Genomic DNA, 27,040 nt, shown 5'->3' on the forward strand with positions numbered 1-27,040 from the left:
CGAATTACCTCGACATATGATATAATAATTAAATTTACAAGTTTTACTTTAAGAAAATTTTGTTTTGTTGACAAATATAGACTATATAGTTCTTATAAATTATACCCAGATAGCAAAGTCTGTAGAAAGCATATCATGCCAAGTGTCTGCTAATGTTAGCAAAACGGCTACAAATTTGCTACTGAAGCTGTTATTACCAATTAAGTTGACAAATTGATGTCAAAAATCGAACAGAGTCTGCTCACAGAATCTGACGCAGATTGGTGGCAGAAACCAAGCAGAATCTGCTAACATGACTTGATATCAGATTGTCGGCAAAAATCAAGCAGAATCTGCGTGCGCGCAATTTGACTGCAGATTGACAGCAGAAGTGGAACAGGGTTTGCATGCGTGATCTGATGACAAATTGGCAACAATCTATATTTGATTCGATAGTTCCTTCGCTTACCGCTATTTGATGTATTTTCTCGCAATCAAATTTCTGTCAGAAATATATATAAAGTCGCTATTATTAATAAAAGATCAAAAATATAATAACTATTTCTATCACTTTAATTTCTGATATGTGATACAAGCAGATAAGATTCAGAATATTAAATTGATTGGAATCAATAGGATAAATGGATAATTATTCATTTACTGCCTATTTGAAGCATAAAGGAAGAATTTAATTCTAAATAAATTATATCTCAAGTTTTATAAGTTAAATTTAATTATTTTCACCATTTACTTTATTATTAATTTAATTAAATTGAGTCCTTTACTATGTGAGATATAACTACGATATAACATATTACATATTATATGTTGTATTAGAAGAAAATTGTAATTAACCGATAACTCGCCGATAATAGTCTTATTTAACATCTGTAGTAATTAATTTTATTGTATTTATATTACTTATTTATATGAATGACCAGAAGCTGCAGATTCTGCTCGGGATCTGCTGCCAATCTGCCGTCAGATTACGCGCGCGCAGATCCTGCTCGGTTTCTGCCGACAATTTGACATCAAGTGATGTTAGCAGATCCTGCTTGATTTTTGCTAATAATCTGCTGTCAGATTCTGTGAGCAGGTTTTGCTAGCAAATCGTGAGCCTATTGCGGACATAACGGATGCCAATCTGCTAGCAACTTTTGTGGAAATCTGTCGCCAATCTGCTGGCAAATTGCGCGCATTTTGCTTACCGGGTAAATACATACTTCCCAGGTAGAACATGAAACTCATAATGACATCATTATGACGTCACCTAAGTCATTTTAGAAAAATCATAATGATCTCATTTGATATACTTTTGGCAATGTTTTAGTGACTTATTTTTGATATTATATTGACTTTAATATGACCTACAAAGAGAAGAATATTATGCAAAATTGAATAATATATATTTGTGGCTTTATTATATATAATAAAATTAATATTAATAAAATTAATATTAATATTAATAATATTAATATTAATGAAATTATTTATATTACAAATTACACATATTATTATTATAAGTAATATTACAAGTAGTATATTAATTATTATTATAAATAAACAGTATTGCACAAAATAGCACTTTAAGAGATCATATGTTAATAATGTAAAAATAAATGAATTCTCTAATATAATATCTTCTAATTGGAAAGCAATACAAATAACTTTTAATAAAACAAAAAGCTTTGAAAATAAAAATCCTAACGCAAAAAAACATACAATATTATAATAATAAAAGTACATTATATTAATATAAAAATAAACAAATTTTCTAATTAATTCTCTTTTAACTGTAAGATAAAAGTACCAATGCTTATATGCGGATGTCTAAACTTTTAATATGGTATATATATGTGTATATATATATATATATATATATATATATATATATATATATATATATACACATATACATATATATTAAATGTACAACATATGTTTATAGTTGAAGGATTAGATATTTGCATTTTAAAAAACCAAAAAAATACGAATCTCCAAATATAGGTCTAAGCATTGGTACTTTAAGCTTAATATAAATTGAAAAAAAAACTGCATAACAGAAAATAAAACTTTACATCTCGAAAATAAACTTTCAAAATAAAAATTCTGACGCTGAAGCGCAATTATAGTTATTGTAACATAAGACATTTCTGTAAAGTAGAGAATATTTTGAAAATGTCAGATTCTAATTTCGGTCATTAAAAAATCCGACACAACTAGATTTTTCGCTGGTTACTTGTGTGGAACCATCGTGATATTTTCCTTTCCGCTTGAATTAAATTACTTTCAGGGAATATCTTTAAAACAGCACCTATGTATTGTATAAAATAGACATCAGTGTGTTACTTAAAAAAAATATTATTTGAGAAGCTAAATTTAAACTTAGAATTGATTGCTTCATGAAGTTTAGTATTTTGAAATTTGAGCTTTACTAAACCTGACCCTGCATAATTTATCATGCGAGCCAAAGAATTCGTAATAAGTTTAGGTAGAATACGGTCGACAGCTGTATATTCATCGGTCTGTTCATTGACTTTCATCAGTGTACAAAAATAATCTACCTATAAAAAAAATTTAATTTTAGATAACAAACTTTAGATAACACATTACTATGAATAATGAAACTTCTACTTACTACAGGGTAAAAATTATCATCAGATATAAGAAACTTTTGAAATTCAGAGAAGGCATTTTCATCATTTAAAGGGAGTGAAGGGAGTCCTTTCGGTTTAATAATTTTTTCTTCTGGGGCTAACGTGCGATGAATTCTATGAAGCATCAAAATTACATGTTCTATTTTACCATTCAATTCCTCTTGCCTATCCACTAAAATTTGAAGGATAGCAGCAACATGAGGATCTAAAATAAAGTGACATATAATAAATAATAATTTCCAAGTTAAATAAAAATTAATAAAGAAATATTGAAATTGAAGGTTATTTATTCATATGCATAAAATTATGTGTTGATGGTCAATAAAATCATAGACTTTAATCAAGAAACAATCAACAACTTACCTAATTGTATGTGTACATTTTTCATCAATGACGGCAAAGAAGCTAAAACAGTTAAGTCAAAAAATATTAGTCCAATTAATCATGGAAATGAACTTAACACAAAACAAAAAATTTGTTACAGCCGAAAAATAACATATAACCTTACACTTATGACTTGGCTGAGAAGTCACAGATTTAAAGGATATAGAAGTATCTTTTGTAGTAGAAGCTTTACTAAGAGACATTATTTTTTCGAAAGACGAGGACGACGTTCCATGTATTGATAATTTCTTTCGTAGGGGTGAAGCATTAAAATATATTGGATTGCTATATACTGTAACAAATAATCAATTAAAAGCAAAAATTTCATCGTAAGACGAGCAATGAATATGATATGCTGTTTAAACACTAATTATATCATGCATATAAGTTAAAAAATTAATTGTAAGTAAGCAATACGACATAGATACATACAGTTTGAACAGGATTGTGAAGTTGCAGCTTTTGTAGTTGAAATTTTTACTGTTGGAGAAACCTTGTCCAAAACTTCAGATAAAGTATCTTGACATTTAATTTCAGAGAAAAATTAAGTTTTTTATAAAACAGCTAATAAATATGCATAAAATATTATTTTCATCCTTACCTTTTATGGGGGTTGAGGTCATTTTATAGGATGGTGACTTATTGCGATTAGGCGACAACTCAGATATATGTATTTCTTTAGCCGCTGTAAAAGAAATTAATAATAATGAAATTTTTTAATATAAACAAAAAATGTAATACGTGAAAAGTAAAAGTTTCTTAAAATAAAAAAAAAACATGAAACTTGCTGTTGCAAGAAAAATATGAAAGCAAGCTTTACTTTGACCATTGTTGATTTATTTTTACTTTAGGATTATAATATGTACAAAGAAGTAAAACCTTGCCATATTAACATAAAACTTGTGACCGTTAATTCTTTAAGGGCTAATGATTTTACGTGGCCGGTGTTTTTGGCCCACGGCACACCTTCGGCGCGATCTCCTTACATAACAACAAAAAAAAAACGTTTCTCTCCAAAATCAAATATATGGGCGCCAGGTGCGGTAATCCGCACCGCTCTATAAAATTTACCGTATCGGCAGTACACAAAGAATGCAAAATTCTCAGAAAAATCGCGACGGACGCTCGACTAGCCCCGTCTCGAAATTGGCAGAGGGGGGGAGTCCGTGTTAACAGTTCACAAGGAAGGATCGAGAATACAGGGTGGCTGCAAATAAAACATAATATTATAATAACAAGAATTAATATATTTAACATATGAATAAATTTTAATGACAGACAGATTCGTGTAGATGCAAAGCGGTTTTATAATATTGATTATCCGATTATTAGCCGGCAGCGACGGGCCGGCATTCGAGCGCGATCACCGCGGTATCATATGTCACGCGGCAGAAAAAAAGCATACAAGAAAAGTCTCGGAATTCCGCGCTAAACGAGACTTGTTAGAGTTTCAGCAGCTACGAATCCCCAAATAACTTTTAATAATGAGTACCGCGGTGTCGACTCCTTTAATGACATCTGTCTTTCGCGAATAGAAATAATTAATTATAATAATGGATCTACCCGCCGCACACGCAGTTAACAGAAGCGAATATAGATGCGAACCGATTATACAGATCTGCTGCTTCAACAAAAAAATTTAGCGACTAGTAACGTATCTAACAGGAACGGTTGAATCGAGACACGAAAAACTATCAATAACAATAAAGTATCAAATGACTTGAGCCTCGGAAATATGCGAGCCGATGCCGCGACGTATTTGTCGGTTATTGGATATCGCAATCGCCTTTGTGTGTGAGCTCGGTTACAGTACTTTTAACAGACAAAGTTTTACAGCTAACAGTAATAATTGTACAAATAAACATTTACAGTGACTGTCGGCGCGCAACTGGGAGAGAGGGCACTTAAGTTTACGAAAGCTCGAACAAAGTCTTTCGGCCGGCCGTCGTACTCTAAGACGCAAATATCGAGAACGCAGAAAAGGAATTTCACAATAAATGTAATTACGGCGGCTATACGGCACCGACATTGTTCGAGCTAATTCTACCTGAATTATTTAACAAAGACGGCCAGATGGGGTCGACGCTTGTCTCACCGGTGACTCCTTGCGGTTCTCCGTGCTCTCGGCATCCACGTGTCGGATCGGTAATTTTGGGCCGTCGTTCCCTTCGCCGGTCCGCCGAACAGTGGCGAGCGGAAGGCCCGTCGGAATCACGCTAGCAAATTAATGCGTAACTAGGCCACCTGTGGCGCTTCCGCAACGTCCTCAGGATCGTCGTGTGGCCCATTTAATCCTGCGGCCTTCAGGGCTGTACATGTGCTTGTCGCACCCCGTTTCCTCTTTTATTTTCCATAATTCCTCTCGTCGAGGCCCGTCAGGAGGGATACTTTCGGCAGCCACTCGCCGTTATTTAGAATGTTCTTCTTTAGCGCTGTTCCGGCCGAGATGACTCCGACTCGGGGTCTCAGTGTCAGTTTTCGTCCGCTGGTTGGCCTTCCCCTCAATTGTTCCCCGTACCTGCTGGGCATGTGAATGTTTACAGGAGCGGCAGCGGTAGTCTTAAGTGGACTTTATTATTGACGCAATTAAATAATAATACTTAGCTTGGCGTGTTCCTTTTAGTCGGCGCCTCCGCTCGCCCGTTTCCTTGTATCCTGTACTCCTTCCTCAATTTTGAGCCACCGGATGAGATCCCGTCAGCGTTTCCCATCGTGCCCGCTCTTAAGCCTAATCTTAACGCTAACAAATAAATTTGTACGCACGGAAGGCGAGTATAATCTCGCCTCCAATAGCCGCTCTCTCCCTAAATTAGGGGAGAACGAGGGCCCAAATTCATTCTCGGTCGGATCTCGCGATCCTTGTGACGGACCGCCAAGTGTCACGTCACAACTCCCCCCTCCTAAGAGAGGACCGAGGAGGTCTCGGCTACCGACCAACGTCGACAGCCGTCAGCCTTCGAATGCTCCTAAATCTCCAAATTCAAAATTAGTCCACTCTCCTCCATAGCCGCGCCTGCAGTCATCCTCATACAGGTTACGAACACGCAACACCACAATGATCATGCGACCACAAAGCCAAAGCAGAGTACAACTGAAACAAAGAGGAGCTCTTATTCTAGGGAAGCGGAACATGGTAGGGTTTAAGATCCTGCACGTGCACCTTACCCACAAAATCGCCACTCAAATGGACGAGCTCACACACAACAGGCGAGAGCATGCGATCAATGCGAAAAGGTCCGTGGAATTTCGGTGATAACTTTGCGGCAATATTCTGTGCCGCTGACGATAAAACATGGTGGCGTTTTAACACTAGATCGCCAATCTGAAAAGCAACATTGCGTCGCTTTAAATCGTAATACGTGGCTTGTTTGCGGTAGGCCTGCTCTAAATTCTCGTCCACCCAGTCGTATAGAGTACGTAATCCTCTCATACGCTCGGACCAATCCGCGGGGTTCCGCGGTTCGATCTCGGCCGTCCCTCGGCAACGATCGCGTAAACTATTGGAGGGATCTAACTCTCGTCCTAAGTTTAAGAACGCGGGTGATGCTCCGATCGAGGAATGATGAGCCGTATTATAAGCGAAACGAAAGTCTTTCAAGTGCTCATCCCACTCCCGATGGTCTCGATCCAGGAACGCGACAATCATTGTTTTTAAGACCCGATTCACTCGCTCTACGGGATTCGCTTGCGGGTGGTACGGCGGAATAGTGGTGAGTTGGATTCCGTGCTCTTCAGCGAACGTTTGCAATGTTCGGTTCGCGAATTCCGTGCCGTTGTCCGTAAGCAGGAACTTTGGTGTACCCCACCGCGAGACTACTTCCTCTAAAGCCTCACAAATCTTTTTCCCGTTAGCGGCGCGTAGCGGAAAACACTCTACCCACTTTGTAAATAAGTCCTGCACGACCAGGACGTATGTGAATCCGGACTTACTTTTGGGAAACGGTCCCATTATATCGGCAGCAATGACAGTCCATGGGCCCTCTACGACGCGTCGGCCCATAAGTCCTGTCGGGGGAGCCTGTTCCACTTTCGTACGTTGGCACGTGTCGCACCGCCTAACGTATCTCGCGACATCCCGAAACATGTTCGGCCAAAAGTACGCGACCGCGAGTCTCTGGAAGGTCTTTTCCACCCCTAAATGTCCGGACTGCGGCTCGTCATGCGCCTCTCTCAGAGCCTCCCCTCGCCGTTCTTGCGGTAGTACTAATTTCCACCGATCTAAATCCTCGACAATGTCCGACACGATCGCCCTTGGTCGACAGTAATACATTTGACCATCTACAACTCTCCAATCCGTATATCTTTTAGTTCGGTCAGATACCTCCCTGAAACGCCGGCGATACCACTCATCTGCGGTATCGGCAGCTAAATCTGCTTCCGCGGCAACTAATACTTTAACCTCGGTGTCACCTTCATACATTCTCGACAGAGCATCCGGTACGTGATGTAACGCGCCTTTTCTATGCACTATCTCGTAATCGTATTCGAGTAGCTCTAAGGCCCACCTTGCGAGTCGACCCGTAGGATTCTTAAGATTATGCAACCATCGCAGACTACTGTGATCGGTTATTACCGTAAACTTATAACCCTCTAGATATGGTCGAAATTTCTTAATAGCCCATACGACAGCTAAGCACTCCTGTTCTGTGACGGAGTATTTCTTCTCCGGATCGGACAATGCTCTACTCGCGAAAGCTATAATATTTTCTTGTCCCTCGACTGTTTGCGTCAAAACTGCTCCTATCCCGACAGAACTCGCGTCTGTTTGCAAAACGAAGGGAAGATTAAAATCTGGACACGATAAGGTTGGAGCGGCCATCAAATGTGAACGGATCTGTTCAAAAGCACGGGCTTGATCTTCCGCCCATTCCCAACGTTGATTCTTTTTCAGTAATCTTGTTAGCGGTTCACTGAGAGTCGCGAATCGCGGGATAAAACGCCGATACCAGGACGACATACCTAGGAGCCGGCGTAACTGCTTAATGTTCCGCGGGGCCGGATATTCTAAGATCGGTTGTACTTTCTCGGGGTCTACTGTTAGCCCGTCTCTCTGTACAATAAACCCGAGATACCGAACTTGTGAGCGGCAAAACTCACATTTCGACGGATTTATAATAAGACCGGCAGCAAAAATTTTATCCAACACGCGTCCCAACCATTCCAGGTGTTCCTCGAAAGTCGGCGTCACGATCACGATATCGTCTAGGTACGCGAACGCGTGCGGTTCCATTTCCGGCCCTATTAATTTATCCAACAATCGCTGGAATGTCGCGGGTGCTCCGGTAAGTCCATAAGGCATTCGCGTGAAGTGGTACAACCCCTTTCCGGGAACACTAAAGGCAGTAATCTCTCTGCTCTCCTCGGCCAACGGTATTTGAAAGTACGCCTGGCTCAAGTCGAGAGTTGAGATATATTTAGCAGATCTAAGTTTATCTAAAATACCGTTCATATTCGGCAGCGGATACGCATCTTTTTTAGAGATGCCATTCACTTTCCGAAAGTCCAAACAGAATCTATATTTCCCGTTAGATTTCTTTACCATAACGATAGGATTTGACCACTCACTAAAAGAAGGCTCTATAATTCCAGCCTCTAACATTTTATCCACTTCATCGCGAATAGCCTCCTGAACCTTAGGCGAAACCAAATAACATCGCTGTTTAATAGGTCGATGTTGGCCAACGTCAATAACATGCTCTGTAAGAGAAGTGACACCGGGGTTTTCGACAGCTATCGGTACCCTATTCTCCAAAAATGACTCTAGGTGTTCATTCTGCAAGGGTGTCAACTCGGGGAGTCCACAGCATACTCGCGATTCCTCGCTCTCCGACTCAAACGGATATCTCACGGCAGGACTATCTCTAAAATTCCACTCCGATAACTCATAATCCACAATCACGCCAAATTTTCGCAAAAAATCCATGCCGATTAAACACGAGACGGTCAAGTCCGGCAGCAAACAAGCGGAAATGGTACGAATCCGATCCCTTAGTCGAAACGATAGATCGACCTCCTCGCGCGCTCTCGCTATCTGCCCATTCGCGGTGCGAATCCGAGTAACTCGTTGCCGAGTAGGCAGATTCAACCTTCGAACAATTTTAATGGCCTCAGCCCCGAGGATCGTACGAGTCGATCCCGAATCGACGAGCGCCCTTAAAGGTTCCTTATTAATGGCAACGATAAGATAATGCAATGGTGGTAGCTCTAAAGAATCGGTGGGATCGACCATGTTCGAAGACAAGACTATCTCGCGCGTGGAGCTCGCGACGCGGGCCTCCCCTTCGTTATTCAGAGTCGCAGCGGCCCTCCCTAATGACTCTCGGCCTCGTTTCCCGAACACGAGGGGCACGTTTTCACGGTGACATTCGCCTTGCCGCAACGGTAGCAGTATTGGCGGCGCGATTCCGAGCATTCACGCGCTATATGGCCGGTCTTTTCACAATTCCAACACTTCACCTTTCGGTTGGAAGTCACTGAATTGCTAGAAGTCGGAGCGGAAGTACCGGCGGTCGCGGCAGCAGGAGGCGCAACGGCAACGGTCGCCGGTGCCGTTCGGGTGTCGGTCGCCCCTTTCTGGGCTCGCTTGTCGTTCTTCTTCTTCTTCGTAGGCTGCACGTCAGTTATTCCGGCGGCAGCTACGGCAGTCGGGCCTTTCGCGGTCTTTCGCGGAGGACGATACGCTAAATCAGGAAAAATAGACTGGTCCGGAGTCGGCGGAGGACGATATTGCGCTAAAGCGTCGTAGCTACGTTCAACACGCGTAGCCGCATATTCTAGCGAGGCGAAATCATAAACATTACAGCGGTGAACCGAAATCTGTAAGCGTGGCAGCATATTACGATGGGCGTAATTTAACTGTTCCTCCAAACTCCACGGAGGACTTAATCTATCGAAAAGAGCGCGAATACAGGTTAAATAATCCGCGATAAGTTCGTGTTCGCCCTGCGTACGCCGCATGATCTCGTCTCGTAAGGCAAATTGGAAGTCAGGATTCCCGAATCTTTCACGCCATGCAGTCTCAAAATCTCGCCATGCCCTCCACTGATTACGTTCACCACGGTACCAGTATAGCGCGATGCCCGTTAAAAAGAATGGAATGCATTTAAAAATTTCTTCGTCGCTGACTGTTATCAACGCGCGGCCCTCCTCGATACGCGTTAGAAACGTTTCCGCGTTGCTACCTCTCGCGCCGGAAAATTACAAATTCCACCGACGCATGATATGATAAACGTCCATGGCGGAAGACGCTGGTCTCGGAGTGGTTCGATTATCCACGGGTTGCGGGGGTAGTTCTATTCGCGGGGGTCGTACACGCAACCGAGAGCGATCCCCCTCTGCCGCCCCCTCGGCAGCTACGGACCGCTCGTCCCTGTCACTGGGCCTTCTAGGCGCCCCTTCCGGCTGTTCGAACGCTTCCAGATCGACTCCGGTGGGTGTCCGCGGCGTCTCCCATCCCAGTAGTGTGCAGTTCTCATGCTTAATTAATCGAGCTCTTAACGCGGGGGCGGTACCCTCACTGCTCTGACCCCGTCGCTCCAACTCCGCCCTCAGCTGGTCCACCGTCAGCGCGTGAACCCATTCCGTATCGTTCCGATTTTCTACGCTCATCGCGAACACTCGATCTCGAAATAAAATTCAAAATTGGCCGTTATCTCACGGCAACTATACGAGTCGAAAATATACGTGTTTCGACCGACGAAAGCTGTGGTTTTCCGAGGACGCAAATATTTGTGTTATACTGCGAAGGCTTTATTCGAGAGATCCTTGAGAGAAGCTAACAATGACAATCGTTAAATTCGAAAATAATAGGCGAACGCTCCGAACGGTAACACACAAAAATATAAACACTAACGCGAAGACAAACGACTCTAATGTTCCGAAAACTCCGAGCAAGCAATCCTTACTAATATAATTTTCCCAAATAATTTCCTTTTTATAAAATCACACCGAAATTCCACAGATAAAAAAAAAGATCGGTTTAAAATAAGAATTTTACTATGGCAATTAAATCCTGAAAGAAAGGCACATTAATACACAGAATATACATCAAGATAAATAATCTCAATCGCTAACAAGGCAAACGGTAAAAGAAAAAAAAATACACAAGAAAAAGAATCCAAAAATAGCACACATCAATATACAAGTTGTAAAGCCGAATATTATAGCGGTAGGCAGCAATTAATGCGCCAATAAATGAAAGAAAGGAGGAGGGGTGCGCAAGCATTCCAAATTTAAATAAATAATAAGGTCCTCTATATTGACTTTTAATTCGCTACGTTGACTTTTCAACAGCTTACAAAACAAAAAAAACGAAGAATTAATTATAATATATAAAAAAATTAAGCAAAAGATTACGAAGTTTTCAAGAAGTTATCAACAATCATTAATAATAACCGAGAGACAATAATAAAAGCTCTAGAAGGGAATAAAATTCTTAAAAAGTTGAATTCCAATATATAGTATCTCAGAAGTTTTAATTTTGAAAGAAAGAGAAAAAAAAATTAATATTTTCATTAAATTAAAATGAATTACAAAAATTTTTTTTCAATCGACAGCTATAATTGTAGATATTTCATTAAATCGATTAAATAGACGATATTACTAATACTTGAAAAGTTTCCCGTACGGGAAAAATATTAATCTGTATTATATATGCTTCTGAGACTTTCCGATACTTTCAAAACGGTTGTTTTCAAAATCATATTTGCTTGCGACCCTCAAATACAAGAGAAATACATGTTCAAATATCAGACACAGAGAGATATCACAACATTCAAAATTCAATATATATTACAGTTGACCTTGTTATTCTCGAGTTCCTTCTTCCTTGTGCCAACGAATCTCTAACGGAAAATTTGAAATCATGAGATGCCCTGTTTTTAGTGGGCGCCCCACGTTGGGCGCCAATTTGTGACCGTTAATTCTTTAAGGGCTAATGATTTTACGTGGCCGGTGTTTTTGGCCCACGGCACACCTTCGGCGCGATCTCCTTACATAACAACAAAAAAAAAACGTTTCTCTCCAAAATCAAATATATGGGCGCCAGGTGCGGTAATCCGCACCGCTCTATAAAATTTACCGTATCGGCAGTACACAAAGAATGCAAAATTCTCAGAAAAATCGCGGCGGACGCTCGACTAGCCCCGTCTCGAAATTGGCAGAGGGGGGGAGTCCGTGTTAACAGTTCACAAGGAAGGATCGAGAATACAGGGTGGCTGCAAATAAAACATAATATTATAATAACAAGAATTAATATATTTAACATATGAATAAATTTTAATGACAGACAGATTCGTGTAGATGCAAAGCGGTTTTATAATATTGATTATCCGATTATTAGCCGGCAGCGACGGGCCGGCATTCGAGCGCGATCACCGCGGTATCATATGTCACGCGGCAGAAAAAAAGCATATAAGAAAAGTCTCGGAATTCCGCGCTAAACGAGACTTGTTAGAGTTTCGGCAGCTACGAATCCCCAAATAACTTTTAATAATGAGCACCGCGGTGTCGACTCCTTTAATGACATCCGTCTTTCGCGAATAGAAATAATTAATTATAATAATGGATCTACCCGCCGCACACGCAGTTAACAGAAGCGAATATAGATGCGAACCGATTATACAGATCTGCTGCTTCAACAAAAAAATTTAGCGACTAGTAACGTATCTAACAGGAACGGTTGAATCGAGACACGAAAAACTATCAATAACAATAAAGTATCAAATGACTTGAGCCTCGGAAATATGCGAGCCGATGCCGCGACGTATTTGTCGGTTATTGGATATCGCAATCGCCTTTGTGTGTGAGCTCGGTTACAGTACTTTTAACAGACAAAGTTTTACAGCTAACAGTAATAATTGTACAAATAAACATTTACAGTGACTGTCGGCGCGCAACTGGGAGAGAGGGCACTTAAGTTTACGAAAGCTCGAACAAAGTCTTTCGGCCGGCCGTCGTACTCTAAGACGCAAATATCGAGAACGCAGAAAAGGAATTTCACAATAAATGTAATTACGGCGGCTATACGGCACCGACATTGTTCGAGCTAATTCTACCTGAATTATTTAACAAAGACAGCCAGATGGGGTCGACGCTTGTCTCACCGGTGACTCCTTGCGGTTCTCCGTGCTCTCGGCATCCACGTGTCGGATCGGTAATTTTGGGCCGTCGTTCCCTTCGCCGGTCCGCCGAACAGTGGCGAGCGGAAGGCCCGTCGGAATCACGCTAGCAAATTAATGCGTAACTAGGCCACCTGTGGCGCTTCCGCAACCCTCAGGATCGTCGTGTGGCCCATTTAATCCTGCGGCCTTCAGGGCTGTACATGTGCTTGTCGCACCCCGTTTCCTCTTTTATTTTCCATAATTCCTCTCGTCGAGGCCCGTCAGGAGGGATACTTTCGGCAGCCACTCGCCGTTATTTAGAATGTTCTTCTTTAGCGCTGTTCCGGCCGAGATGACTCCGACTCGGGGTCTCAGTGTCAGTTTTCGTCCGCTGGTTGGCCTTCCCCTCAATTGTTCCCCGTACCTGCTGGGCATGTGAATGTTTACAGGAGCGGCAGCGGTAGTCTTAAGTGGACTTTATTATTGACGCAATTAAATAATAATACTTAGCTTGGCGTGTTCCTTTTAGTCGGCGCCTCCGCTCGCCCGTTTCCTTGTATCCTGTACTCCTTCCTCAATTTTGAGCCACCGGATGAGATCCCGTCAGCGTTTCCCATCGTGCCCGCTCTTAAGCCTAATCTTAACGCTAACAAATAAATTTGTACGCACGGAAGGCGAGTATAATCTCGCCTCCAATAGCCGCTCTCTCCCTAAATTAGGGGAGAACGAGGGCCCAAATTCATTCTCGGTCGGATCTCGCGATCCTTGTGACGGACCGCCAAGTGTCACGTCACAAACTCTAATATATGTATATACAACTTGTGTAAAATAAAACTTACTATCATTGAAGAGAGATTTTACTACTGATTGTTTGTTTTTCTTAACTTCTAGGCAAGTATAATCTTGTAATACGGAAGACTGTGATGATGCATGGCATGATAACATCTTCCTTCGTTCAGTACAAGAGGATGGAGACAGAACTGTATGTTTAACTATTCTGGGCTTCTTTGTTTGAGATAAAAGAGAAGGAGATCGATTTTTATTTTCTACAAGCTTTTTCACTTTTGTTTTGATATTATGTGCTGTATAATTTTCTTCATCACTGCTATCATTAATGACAAAACATTTTGTCTTCTTTAATTTCTTTGGAGAGGGATTATCAATTTCAGAGCTATCAGACTCTTCATATCTTGCAGGCTTGCGTCTTCTTCTACATTTTTGTATATCAGTTTCTCCAGCAGCTGTATCAATAGCACTCTCTTCTTCAGCTTTAATACTTGCCTTACGTGCTTTTACATAAGAATCTGAAAAGGTAATTTACTATTGATAAAAACATTTTAACTAACAAATCTTACTTTAATAGTAATAAAATTAATTAATCACATATATATAAAAGATTTGAAATAAACTATTCATGAATATATTTGGAAAAATATTTTTAATGCATTTAATACTATTATTTTAAAATTGATAATATTTTTTTAATTGAAAAATGTACAAATATAGATAAAAAATATATGGATATGAAAAGATTACAATCTTTTTTATATAAACTTATTCTATTGAGTAAACAAATATATATAACAATGTAATATATAGCTTTAATTTATTGTAATTTTTAAAAATTATTTTATTTTATTAAATACTAGAAATGCATTATTAGTTTCTTATTATTGCATAAAACATTTACCATATTCATGCATAATTTCTATTTGTATATCTTCAAAATCATCCTTTGATTCCGTTAAACTCATAACCCATCTGCTAATTTTATCAGAGGAATATTTCTTTGGTGGCCATTTACAAGTATTGAGGGAATAGTTTATCCATGATGATGGAATAATGCCTACAGTTTCTTCCTGTACATTATCCGAAATAGGAAATTTCACAAAAACATACTGTAACAGAAATCATCAAAATGTTATATATTGATATCAAGGAGTAAAGTAAATTATAGAAATTGTAAAAGTATAAATGTACTTTAATGAAAAAACGGAATGAGTGGAATGCAAAGAAAAGTGTCATCACTATCAGGTATAATAATACATTTCTCTTTAACATCTTCAATATTGTAATAATAAAATGTATTTTCAAATTTCGGCACTTTAAAAATACCCAATTCTGGAGACTCCATAGGAAATTCATAATAGTTTTCATAACGTGTAAATCTTTTTCCCACGACAATAATACCTCTAGGAGAATCAATCACACTATATAAACGTACAACTGCATCATTGATAGTTTTAAAGTACCGATTTGCTTTATTTGTACTCAGTGTAAAATCTTTGGTTATAACAATAGCATATTGTTGACCTCGAATTGGCAAATTATAACCATCAAATGGTTTTTTCAGTCACAAAATTAGAATTTTTATGAGGATATGGCTTTATTAATGCACCTTGTTTCCATATCTTTATTAGCTAATTGTTGTAATGGCCGATAAGTAGAACGTAAGTGACTTTTAATAACACCCAAAAAATTTTCATAAGGAAATGAACTGAAGGAATCTAATGTATCTCTGTTATGACATTCTTCAGCCAAATGAATGAGGGAATGAACATTGTAGACGACAAATTCATGCCCAAATGATCGAGCTGATTGCTTCACAAATTTTCTTAACAAATAATTAGCAATCTCATTCATTCTTTGACAAAGATCGTGTATAGAAAGTAAGATGTAAATTGCACAGTGAAGAAGGAGAAAGCACTGGAAAATATTAATGGGCACACGATTTTTCAAAACATAAATACAATCATATAATATGAATCTTCTAAATTCAGTGCCTTTCCACTTTTCTCTTTTATTACGAACACCCAAACTTCTTGGCTTCCGAGTAAATTCCAATGGAAAAAAGCTGGCGATATCATTTAATTCATTATTGATTTCAAATACAATCGCATCTGGTAATGTACATTGAGAACGATTACTTATGAGAAAATTAAGCATTCTTTTAACAACACCTAGATATACAAGGTGTAATGCATCCAGACGGAATTGAGAGACCATACCAGTTCCGATATTTTTTAAAATTGAATTACCAACATGATGAAAAGGATTATCTCTATTATAGAAAGATTCATCTGTGCGTCTGGGATAGTCTTGTTCAAAGAAACACATTCTACTCTTATAATATGTTCCTTGTACAATACACTTTTCACATGCATAGTAGTCATTATGCGCGATACATTGTTTTATAAATGAACGAGCTTCAGCATCTCATAATTAATAATTCTAAATTGATATATATTATCATCACTCCATTGATATCCATTTTCTTGTAAATCCGCTACTTCAGCAACAAATTGTTCCAGATAAATATTAACATTAGTAGGTTTTTTAGAGCCCAAATAAACAGCAATCAAAAAAGGATGTTTAAAATCTCGAAATTTGCCAAGAATAGGCCAGAAATGCATTTCTGAGCTTTTGCTTAAAGGAATGCCATCTATATTGACATCTATCGCTATTTCACTATATTGACGAATATATTCATCAGAAAGTAATTGTCTAATATTCAGTTTTATTCCTTTGTACTAAAATAGCCCATCATTTTCATTTAAGATATTAACTTTTCTTGAAGTGCACAACAAAGTTTTGTGACTCTTAGGCAGAAAAGGAAAAATTGGTATCAATAGAGTCAACAATGTATCTACTTTTTTCTTTGATACTCCACGCAGAGCCCATTCCCTTAACATGTTTAATAAATAATCATTTAATTGCTCTTTTTCATTAAAGTTTAATGTTGTATTTATATCACTATAATCTTGTGTCTCCTTTCTCTCTCTTTCTCTCTCTCTCTCTCATCAATAGTGTCATTATCTCTATTATCATTCATAATATAGTCATCTATAATATCATTATTTATATAGTTATTGATGGAATTGCAAGGAGAATTAAAATTGTTATCTGAACTAGGATCTGAGCAAAGGGTATTTTCTTGAAAATTTTTCCTTTCAAAAGAATCCTCAGGATCAAAGTCTGTAAGATTCTCAAAATTATGTATTCTATTATTATCGCTACTGTCAGAATCGTCAAAATCAATTGATCTTGCAGCTTTTGCTTGAAACTTGACTAATGCAATTCGTTTCCTAGCACTAATTCTATATTTTGATGCTATTTTTCGTTTAAAGGCCTGTCAGTTTAAAATAGAAAAATTAAAGATAGTATATAGCATGATTAGATTAAATTAAATAAAAGAATTAATTCAAAAACAAGAAACAATTAAACAGGAAAAACTAAATCAGGCGAATGATGCAAAAATAGGTTAGGTAAGGTTAGATTAAGAGATTAAAGAAAGCATTATTTTATATTAATAAAATAAGTTCTTACCTTATTCTTATTATTTCCAGACATCATAAATTATGATTTTCGGTTTATATTATTTGGAAAAAACTTATTGCTACTGCTACTTGTTGTTTTGCACTCATTATATACGTTTATTACTCTGTATTCACTATTTTGCACTGATCATGTTTGTTCACGTTGAATAAATGCGAACTATATTCATGGATTGGCCAATTGCAGTGGCAAACAAATTCCATCGTCTGCGGCCAATCTTTACACGTTGTCAAATAATTAATATTTCCCGCCTGAAGCTGTATAAGATGCGTAGGCGTAGGTTAGAACCATAGACATAGTAAGTATAGACCGAGCATCCATAAGCGTTAAGTATACGAAAAGAAAGACAAAAGATGTAAGATGAGTTTCTTTCTCTTTTCAATGCCGGAGGAGTGGGGAGCACTTCTCCTCATCTCAATAGGGGAAACGACGAACCGGCGCGAGGAGATGAAGAGAAGTGCTCCCCACTCCTCCGGCATTGAAAAGAGAAAGAAACTCATCTTACATCTTTTGTCTTTCTTTTCGTATACTTAACGCTTATACAATGGATGCTCGGTCTATACTTACTATGTCTATGGTTAGAACCGTGCGACAAACAATTCTAGCGAACTCTGTTGGAGAATATATATACTTCGCGTATGAAATCTTAAGAATCAATCATAATAATATCATTTTTTATATATATTACGCAATTACTTGTTTATTTAATTATTCATGTATATTTTAATTATATTTAAGCGACATAATTTTTTTAAAATTATATAATGCGATTATTGAACTTAAAAATTTATGATTCTTTTTGTCATCTTTAACTCATTTTTTAATAATTTTTGTTTAGGTAACTTTTAAGTGATAAATAAAATCATGATGACGTCATAATGATGTCATTATGAGTTTCATGTTCTACCTGGGTTATCAGCTATAAAAATCATGTGATTATTATTATTATTGTATTGTATGAAATAAATAAGTAAAATAAAATTGAATACGCTTATACATGTTTAATAATATAAATTGATAAAATCTATCAAATTTTATTTTGTGTAAATTGATTCTATATACATTTAACTTTATTGTTCGTAAATAGCTGCAAATTATGATCAATTGTCCTAAACGTTTTTCTTACTGCAAATGTAAAAAATACATATTAATTGTATTACATAGGTGTATTTATTATAACAAAACAGAGAGAAAGAGAGACAAATTTAATATTTTATATTTCGTTAGTATTATAAAATAAAAATGCATATGTATATAAAATTTAATTTTATATGGAGAAACGAGAATCAGAAAAGTAAAAGTGACATAAGCGAATGGAAGAATCTTCTTAGTCTTTTTGTTCGATTCCGAACATGGTGATCTATGAATGGAAGAATACCGGGCAAATAAACAGAGACAGAGGGAGAGAGAGAGAGAGAGAAGTGCGAATGTAAGAGATTGAAGCATGAAACTGACAAGCGCTACGTAGTGAACGAAAAAGATTTAAAATTTAACAATTTATTTAATTAAAAATGATTCGATTTATGTCGTGTTTGGTGTCATTTTAATTGTAAAAATCTCATGAATCCATTACAATTATTTTCAAATTTAAAAAGTGCTAAATAAAAATTTTAATTTATATGATATTTAAATCCATAACAGTTGTTATAGATAAGGGAAAGTCTCCGATTTCAAGCGAGAGCGAGAAGGAATAAGGAGCAAGCGAGATGACGAATCATGAAAGAGTTTCGAAGTCTCACTCGCCAGACTCGTATTTTCTTATCTTTATACGTATATATGTCATCTTATTATGGAAAATAAAGTTTTTATATTTCCCATTTTTTCGATTTGAAAATAATTGCAATGGATTAATGAGATTTTTGCGATTAAAATGACACCAAACACGACATAAATCGGATCATTTTTAATTAAAGTAATTATTAAATTTTAATTATTTAATTAATTAAAAATAATCCGATTTATGTCGTGTTTGGTGTCATTTTAATCGCAAAAATCTCATTAATCCATTGAAATTATTTTCAAATCGAAAAAATGCGAAATATAAAAATTTTATTTTCCAGAATAAGATGACATGTATACCTATGAAGATAAGAAACAGTGAGCCTGGCGAGCGGGACTTCGGAACTCTTTTATGACTCGTTATCTCGCTTGCTCCTTACTTGTTCTCGCTCTTGCTTCAAATCGGAGACCTTTCTTTAACTATAACAACTGTTATGGATTTAAATATCGTACAAATTAAAATTTTTATTTAACATTTTTTCGATTTGAAAATAATTGCAATGGATTAATGAGATTTTTACAATTAAAATGATACCAAACATGACATAAATCGGATTATTTTTAATCAACCCACACAGCACATTCTACTAAATGGAAACGAAAAGATCTTTTTTAAGTTATCTTTTCGACAAAGCAAAAAGATGTCTTTATGGATATCTTTTCGCTTTGTCGAAAAAGACAACATAAAAAGGACATCTTATCGTCATCTTTTTTTAGTTGCTTTTCCGGTAAAGCAAAAAATGTGTGTTAAAAATCTTTCCGACCAATTACAAAAAGTTATTATTTTATATTATTAATTTATTATTTATATTTTGCATCAAAACTCATATCTCGTTCGAAAAAATAAAATCATATCATGCTGATAAAGTAGAATCCGTTCGTAACCCGTGAACCAATTAACCTCTTCAAATTGCGAGTTGCGAGTTACGAGTCGCTGTGCTCAACCTCTTTGTGTCCGACTCTGTGAGAAGAAAACACAAGGTAAGAGGAATAGAATTTTAATCTAACATAATATTCTTTTTTACATGTATAATTGTGTACAAATATTACATAATAAGTAAATAAAAATGTGATTTCATACATTTGTTATATTTCTTACTCAAATTGATTAATTTTTCGTAAAATTAGATATTTTAAAGTTTGAGGTTATTTTGGAAGGAAAAATTTCTTATTAAATTATTTAATAAACATTGCATAAAAAAATATATTAATCAATATTTGCTAGATTTAAATTTACTGTAATAATGTTAATCAAGCTTAATTCTGAAATTTTTACTTGCTCATTACAAGTTCATTAACAGACTCTTTATGATTGCATTACTTATTACATTTTAAACTTTAATACTTTTCTTAATTTTTTATATTTGTATTTTAGAGTCTTAATATTTCTTATCGTTTTTTCTAGATTATGTCATAGACATATTTCCGTTACAAGTTCTGCTTCTCTCTACGCAGCAATATATGCTGATACTTTACTGTGCATTGTACTTTGTATTCGTGGTCCTGTATGCGTCTTTCTTCTTCTGCTCAGTTAAGGGAACAATATTACAGTTGAAGGAACAATACAATTATTTCGAGGTAAGTTTTTTCTCTTATATAATATATTTCTCAAATGAATCAATAAATTATTGATTGTAAAGTATTTTATGTTTGTCTAATTTTTTTAATTTGTAAAATTGTTGGTAGCGCACACATAGGAAGGTCAACGTAAAACAGAAGGAATTAAAAACACGGCTTTTGCGAATATTATCATAGGTAATTGCATAAATTTATTTAATACAACTAATTTTGGAAATATGTTTGTTTTATAATAAAAATTTTTTACAGGCACTATTTCAAACATATATAGTTCATCGAGTTATTACGGCTTAAAAAATAAATTTGCAGAATGGCTACGAAGAGTGGGAGATAGATACAGATACCATCAAAAAAAATTATGTCATACATAATACTTTTGTCATGACTTTGGCGGGTACCAAAATTAAAAAAACTCACTTTAAATGTTTAAAGTTTATAAATGTTTAAGTTTAAAGTTTATAAAGTTTATAGTTTATAGGTCAAGTTGAATGTATATAATTTTCTTTTTTATGTAATGCTCGACCTTTCATTAGACATTTTATTATCAGTTACTCATTAGACATTTTATTAATCAGTTACTCTTACATTATGCGCTATTATGTAGCACGAGGAATACCTCTATAAATATATTTAATAAATTCTGTAAATATTATATTTGTATATTTTATTATAACCTATAATTAAGACGAACACATACCGAAAAGTAAGTCTTAGAAATGACTAATAAATATCTAAAAGAGATCTTTAAAGCAACTAAAAAGATGTCTAAAAGAAGTCTTAAAGACTACTAAAGGATGTTCATGAATAGCCACGTTTTAGTTATCTTATGGACAGACTAATATGTCACTGAAAGCGGGTCATGAGACTGCTTTTAGTCTTCTTTCCGTCGACTTAAGGGGATCCTGTACTGAACGGCGAACTCTTACACGATTACAGCGCCCTCATCTAATCCTCATCCCGTATCTCTCTCTATCACGTTATTTATAAAGAAGATGCACTGCTTTTTTCACTCTACTTTACCGATATTTCAGGTACATACGGACTGAAATTTTCGGAAGAATGCCATTTATTAATTAGGCAATTAAATTCAGTTTTTATAGTTCGACAATCTTCTACGGTGTAGTATACAATCGTAAAAACTACTGTTTTATGCATAAAAGCTATAAAACTTTTATAAGAAGCTAATATTTGTACAAGTTGACAGCTCTGACGCCATGTTGCTTTAACATGTCGATAAATAAAAATGTAATTTTATACTTATTTTCTTTCTCAATACAAAATCTCGTACTATATAGAGTTTTCACGTGTCCGTTTGCGTGTATACTTCAATTCTGGAGAAGGATTTTTAATTCTATACAGGCAATAAAAAATGGCACACTTCCGAAAATTACGGTGTTTTCGTCGATAATACAGGCGACTCCAGCATCCCCTTAACGATATCGCTAAAAGATGTCTGTGACAAAAATATGTCCAGTTTTAGTAGTACATTTAGACGACTTGGTGCTGTATGGAAAATTAATTATTAAATTTTAATTATATATTTAATTAAAAATGATCCGATTTATGTCGTGTTTGGTGTCATTTTAATTGAAAAAATCTCATTAATCTATTGCAATTATTTTCAAATTGAAAAAATAAATAATATAAAATTTGTATTTTCTATAGTATAACGCGGAATCATGGTGTGATATATTTACTTCGCCGACAGTACTCGACTCGTTGTCGCGCCGTACTTACGCGTAAGAACATGACAGCGCGGAAAAAGAGTCGATCGTGACTAGTGACGTTTTCAATCAAAAGTTACGAAAGTTACATGTATTTATTACTTTTTGTATATTTATTTATTTTTATACAATGGTAGTGACGTATAGCGCTAAATGTTTACCTTTGAATGCTCGCCGACTTTGTACAAAAAGAGGATGGTTTAAAAGGTAGAACTTTGTTGTCATAATTAGAGTTATGTACAACATGCATAGATTATGAAAACAATACGCTCTGATTATGAAAAAAATAATTTATCCCAAAGGAGATCTATTCGTGAGCTGGTTGTTTCAGAAAATATTTCTTGAAGCGGTTTGCATGTGCGCTCTGATTATGAAAAAAATAGTTTATCCCAGAGGCGGTCTATTCGTGAGCTGGTTATTAAAAAAAATATCCAGAGGCGATCTATTCGTGTGTTGGTTATTAAACAAAATATCCAGAGGCGAACTACTTGTGTGCTGGTTATTTTAGAAAAATGTAATCCAAAGGAGCTCTATTCGTGTGCTGGTTATTAAAGAAATGTAATCCAGAGGCGATCTATTCGTGTGCAGGTTATTAAAGAAATGTAATTCAGAGGCGATCTATTCGTGAGCTGGTTATTAAAAAAAAAATATCCAGAGACGATCTATTCGTGTGCTGGTTATTAAAAAAAAATATCCAGAGACGATCTATTCATGTGCTGGTTATTAAAAAAAATATCCAGAGACGATCTATTCGCGTGCTGGTTATTAAACAAAATATCCAGAGACGATCTATTCATGTGCTGATTATTAAAAAAAATATCCAGAGACGATCTATTCGCGTGCTGGTTATTAAACAAAATATCCAGAGGCAAACTACTTGTATGCTGGTTATTTTAGAAAAATGTAATCCAGAGGCGATCTATTCGTGTGCTGGTTATTAAAGAAATGTAATCCAGAGGCGATCTATTCGTGTGCTGGTTATTAAAAAAATGTAATCCAAAGGCAATCTATTCATGTGCTGGTTATTAAAAAAATATAAACATTTTTATAAAATTATAAAAAGCAATAAACTGTTGCCTTTTTCAAAATGAAATGTTATAATTTAACAAAAAGATCTATATTCTGACTCGTAAGAGTGAGACAAATAAAAAACGCGCCTCAATTTCGCTTATAAATTACTGTCGGAGAGACGAATTAAATACATAAAATATTTTGGTAGCGTTCTCACGGGAATGGGCGATGGAGGGGCCCATTCTATATTTTTCTATATTTTTGCATTTTTATTATATTTTATATATTCTATATTTCCATATTTTTTACAAATGTATTCTGTCCCAATCGAGATAATATGTTGTAAATATTTGTAAATTTTTATTATAAATATAAACATTTGTACACACATGTAACAAACTAAATATGTACACATGATTAAAATATGTGACTTCATATAATATTTTTTTCTAATTCGATTATATGTGAAAAAAACAAGCTGTGCTGCATAGATTGTATTTTATAAAAAGTTACATGTGTGATAATACCTACAATATATATATATATATATATATATATATATATATATATATATATATATATATTGTAGGTATTATCACACATGTAACTTTTTATAACATTATATATATATTTATTACATTATATATATATATATATATATATATATATATATATATAATGTAACTTTATATAAGTTACAATCTATGCAGTACAGATTGTTTTTTTAACACATAATCAGTATAATGGAATTAACAAAAATATATTTTATGAAATTAAATTTTTTTTCATGTAAATGTTTCTTTCATTATATTGTAACGGTCGTATTTTCGGGCGTTTTTCGCTGCTGCGGATAGATCGCCGGTGCAAGGTTCGTTAGAAGAAAATACACGCTGTGTGTGACTAGATGTATTTATTTGGAATTTGTATAAATGTAACGTATAAATGTACAGAATGCAGGTGTGTGTGTGTGTGTGTGTGTGTGCGCGTGTGAGTGTGAGTGTGCGTGTGTCGTGCGGTAGATTAATCCCGCTGAGTGATAATTCACGCGATAACGAGGCAAACGTCGTGGATGCAAATTTTGATCGAAATACGGAATCGATTTCGCGCACGTGTTCGTGTTTATCGCGCGCGAGACTGCACGCGTTTATGCGACGCTTTTTCCGCGAGGAATCCCGGTGTTCCGAGAATCCTCGGTTTCTCGGGATCGACGGTCGCTTTCGTGGGAATATTTGTTACCAGATGTTTCGTTTAAGGGGATCCCTCATTGAACGGCGAACTCTTACACGATTACAGCGCCCTCATCTAATCCTTATCCCGTATCTCTCTCTATCACGTTATTTATAAAGAAGATGCACTGCTTTTTCTACTCTACTTTATCAACACTTCAGGTACATACGGACCGAAATTTTTGGGCATGTGCCATTTATTAATTAGACTACTAAACTCAATTTTCACAGTTCCTCAAGTTTTTATTGTGCAGTCCGCTATTGGGTATGCTATTGTTTTATGCATAAAAGCTACAAAACATTTATACAAGGCTAATGTCTTTATGAGGTGATAGCTTTAGACGCCATGTTGATCTAAGAAGTCTATAAATAAATATATAATTTTATACTTTTTTTTCTTTCTCAGTATATAATCGGTAGTATCAGTATATAATTCCCCATGTCCGTTTGCATCTATACTTCAACCGTAGAAAAGGATTTTTAATTCTATGTAGACAATAAAAAATGGCACATGCCCAAAAATTACAGTGTTTTGTCGATAAAACAGATAGGTTGAGGGATTCCCTTAAAGCCGGTGTTCGATTTGATTTAGGCGCTTTAATAACAGCGGCGGATGCCGTGATACAGAAATACGCGATGCGTTTAAACGACGGTGGCGGAGGCCGTGACAAATGTATGCGCTTTGACGGCGGCGGCGGAGGCCGCGATAATCAAATGCGCTATGCGCTCGGTAACCGAAGTACGCGGCGGCGGAGGTCGCGATAATCAAATGCGCTATGCGCTCGGTAACAAAAATACGCGGCGGCGGAGGCCGCAATAATTAAGGGTTCCATTTGAACGCTCACGCGCTATAAGCGCTCACGCTTATAAGCGCTATTTTCAACCGTTCCATTTGCTACTTAAGCGCTTAAAATTGCAAACAAAAAGTTGTTCCTTTTGGATGCGTGAGCAGTGTGAGCAGTACGAATGTTTAAAAATGGACGAAAAAGAAATTGTCATTTTATGCTCATTAATTGCAATATTTTTTGAAATATTGTTTGAAGATGAAGATTCTCCAAGCAATACAGAATTATTGGAAAATATTTTTATAATTCTTAATAAACATCGCATTAAAAATCCTATATTACGACTAAAGGGTTACGTAGAAGATATTTTACTATCATATACTGATATACAGTTTAAATCACATTTCAGGTAATTATAATATTTTATTATTATTATTATATTATTATTATAAATTATTATTTTATTTGTTTGTTACTTTTACTATTTTTATTTATTATATAATTTTTTATGCAGTTTAACATTTTTCAAATAAGGGTAATATTATTTTTTATTTAATAAATTATAATATATATGTATAATAAATATATTTATTAAATATATTTATATAAGTGAAAAAAACAATTGTTTCCTAAAGCTAATTTTGTTTAAATTTTTAATTATGTTAGAATGAAGCGGACAACATTTAATTATATTTTAAATATTATAAAACCTTCATTATCAAGATCTAAGAGTGGACGCAAAACATTATCACCAGAAAAACAATTTCTTATTGCCATATGGAAAATGGCTACACCAGATTCATATCGGTATGAGATATCAAATTTTTCTTTCATTTCTAAATTATACTGCTTTTTTTAATTATACTTATTTGATAGTTTATTTATTTATAGATCTATTTGTGAGAAATTTAATGTCGGAAGAGCTAGTGCATTAAGAGCTGTGAGGAGAGTATCAAGAGCAATTGCCAAATTATCTCCTCTATATATTAAATGGCCAGAAGGCAATAAAGCAGAAGAAATTATCAGAGGCTTCACTGTAGCTAGTGCTTTTCCTGGGATAATTGGATCAATTGACACGCACATTAATATAAGAGCGCCATATATCTATCCCGAATCTTATATTAATAGAAAAGGGCATCATAGTATACAATTACAAGTAATTTAAATTGTAATATAGTTATCGGGCTCGTGAGCTATCATTATATGATAATTTTTTTAATTATTTACAGGCCATTTGTGACCATGAACGACGGTTTATCCACTGTCTTGCTGGACACGTTGGTTCTGTCCATGATCAACGTGTATTTCGTTTATCTGAAGTTTATAATTATTTAGAAGATGTAGAAAAATTTTCCAACAACAGCCATTTAGTAGGCGATTCAGCTTACTCTCTTCACGAACACTTAATGACACCATATCGGGATAATGGGCATCTAACAAACAAACAAAAGAACTACAACTTTTGTCATTCATCTGCTCGAA

At 35.8% G+C, this 27,040-nt stretch overlaps 1 protein-coding gene and 1 long non-coding RNA gene across 4 annotated transcripts; one reads left to right on the plus strand and one right to left on the minus strand.

Annotated features, from left to right (window-relative positions):
• Positions 1–1,620: 1,620 nt before the first annotated feature.
• Positions 1,621–17,755, minus strand: LOC145969360 (uncharacterized). Of its 3 annotated transcripts, none has more exons than XM_083095414.1 (10): positions 15,101–17,242; positions 14,811–15,018; positions 13,960–14,424; positions 3,622–3,705; positions 3,453–3,539; positions 3,145–3,312; positions 3,000–3,041; positions 2,618–2,841; positions 2,420–2,543; positions 1,621–2,293 (listed from the first exon to the last, which is right to left on the minus strand). In XM_083095414.1, exons 1-10 carry the CDS (start codon positions 15,275–15,277, stop codon positions 2,199–2,201), a joined length of 1,674 nt encoding a protein of 557 aa, XP_082951540.1. In that variant the 5' UTR covers positions 15,278–17,242; the 3' UTR covers positions 1,621–2,198. The 3 variants fall into 3 exon arrangements, with proteins under 3 accessions (XP_082951540.1, XP_082951542.1, XP_082951541.1); XM_083095415.1 differs by having other exon boundaries at positions 1,622–2,293; positions 2,425–2,543; positions 15,101–17,240; XM_083095416.1 differs by lacking the exon at positions 15,101–17,242 and adding an exon at positions 17,447–17,755 and having other exon boundaries at positions 1,621–2,543.
• A 2,218-nt stretch (positions 17,756–19,973) lies between these two features.
• Positions 19,974–21,462, plus strand: LOC145969361 (uncharacterized). The gene is made up of 4 exons (XR_014438058.1): positions 19,974–20,215; positions 20,640–20,812; positions 20,921–20,989; positions 21,062–21,462. It is a non-coding gene; the product is annotated as an uncharacterized LOC145969361 (long non-coding RNA).
• The last annotated feature ends 5,578 nt before the right edge of the window (positions 21,463–27,040 follow it).

The sequence above is a fragment of the Camponotus vicinus genome, unplaced genomic scaffold, assembly GCF_025532165.1.
Source record: "Camponotus vicinus isolate PSW18456_S1 unplaced genomic scaffold, iyCamVici1.0 SCAF_3, whole genome shotgun sequence".
NCBI lineage: Eukaryota > Metazoa > Arthropoda > Insecta > Hymenoptera > Formicidae > Camponotus > Camponotus vicinus.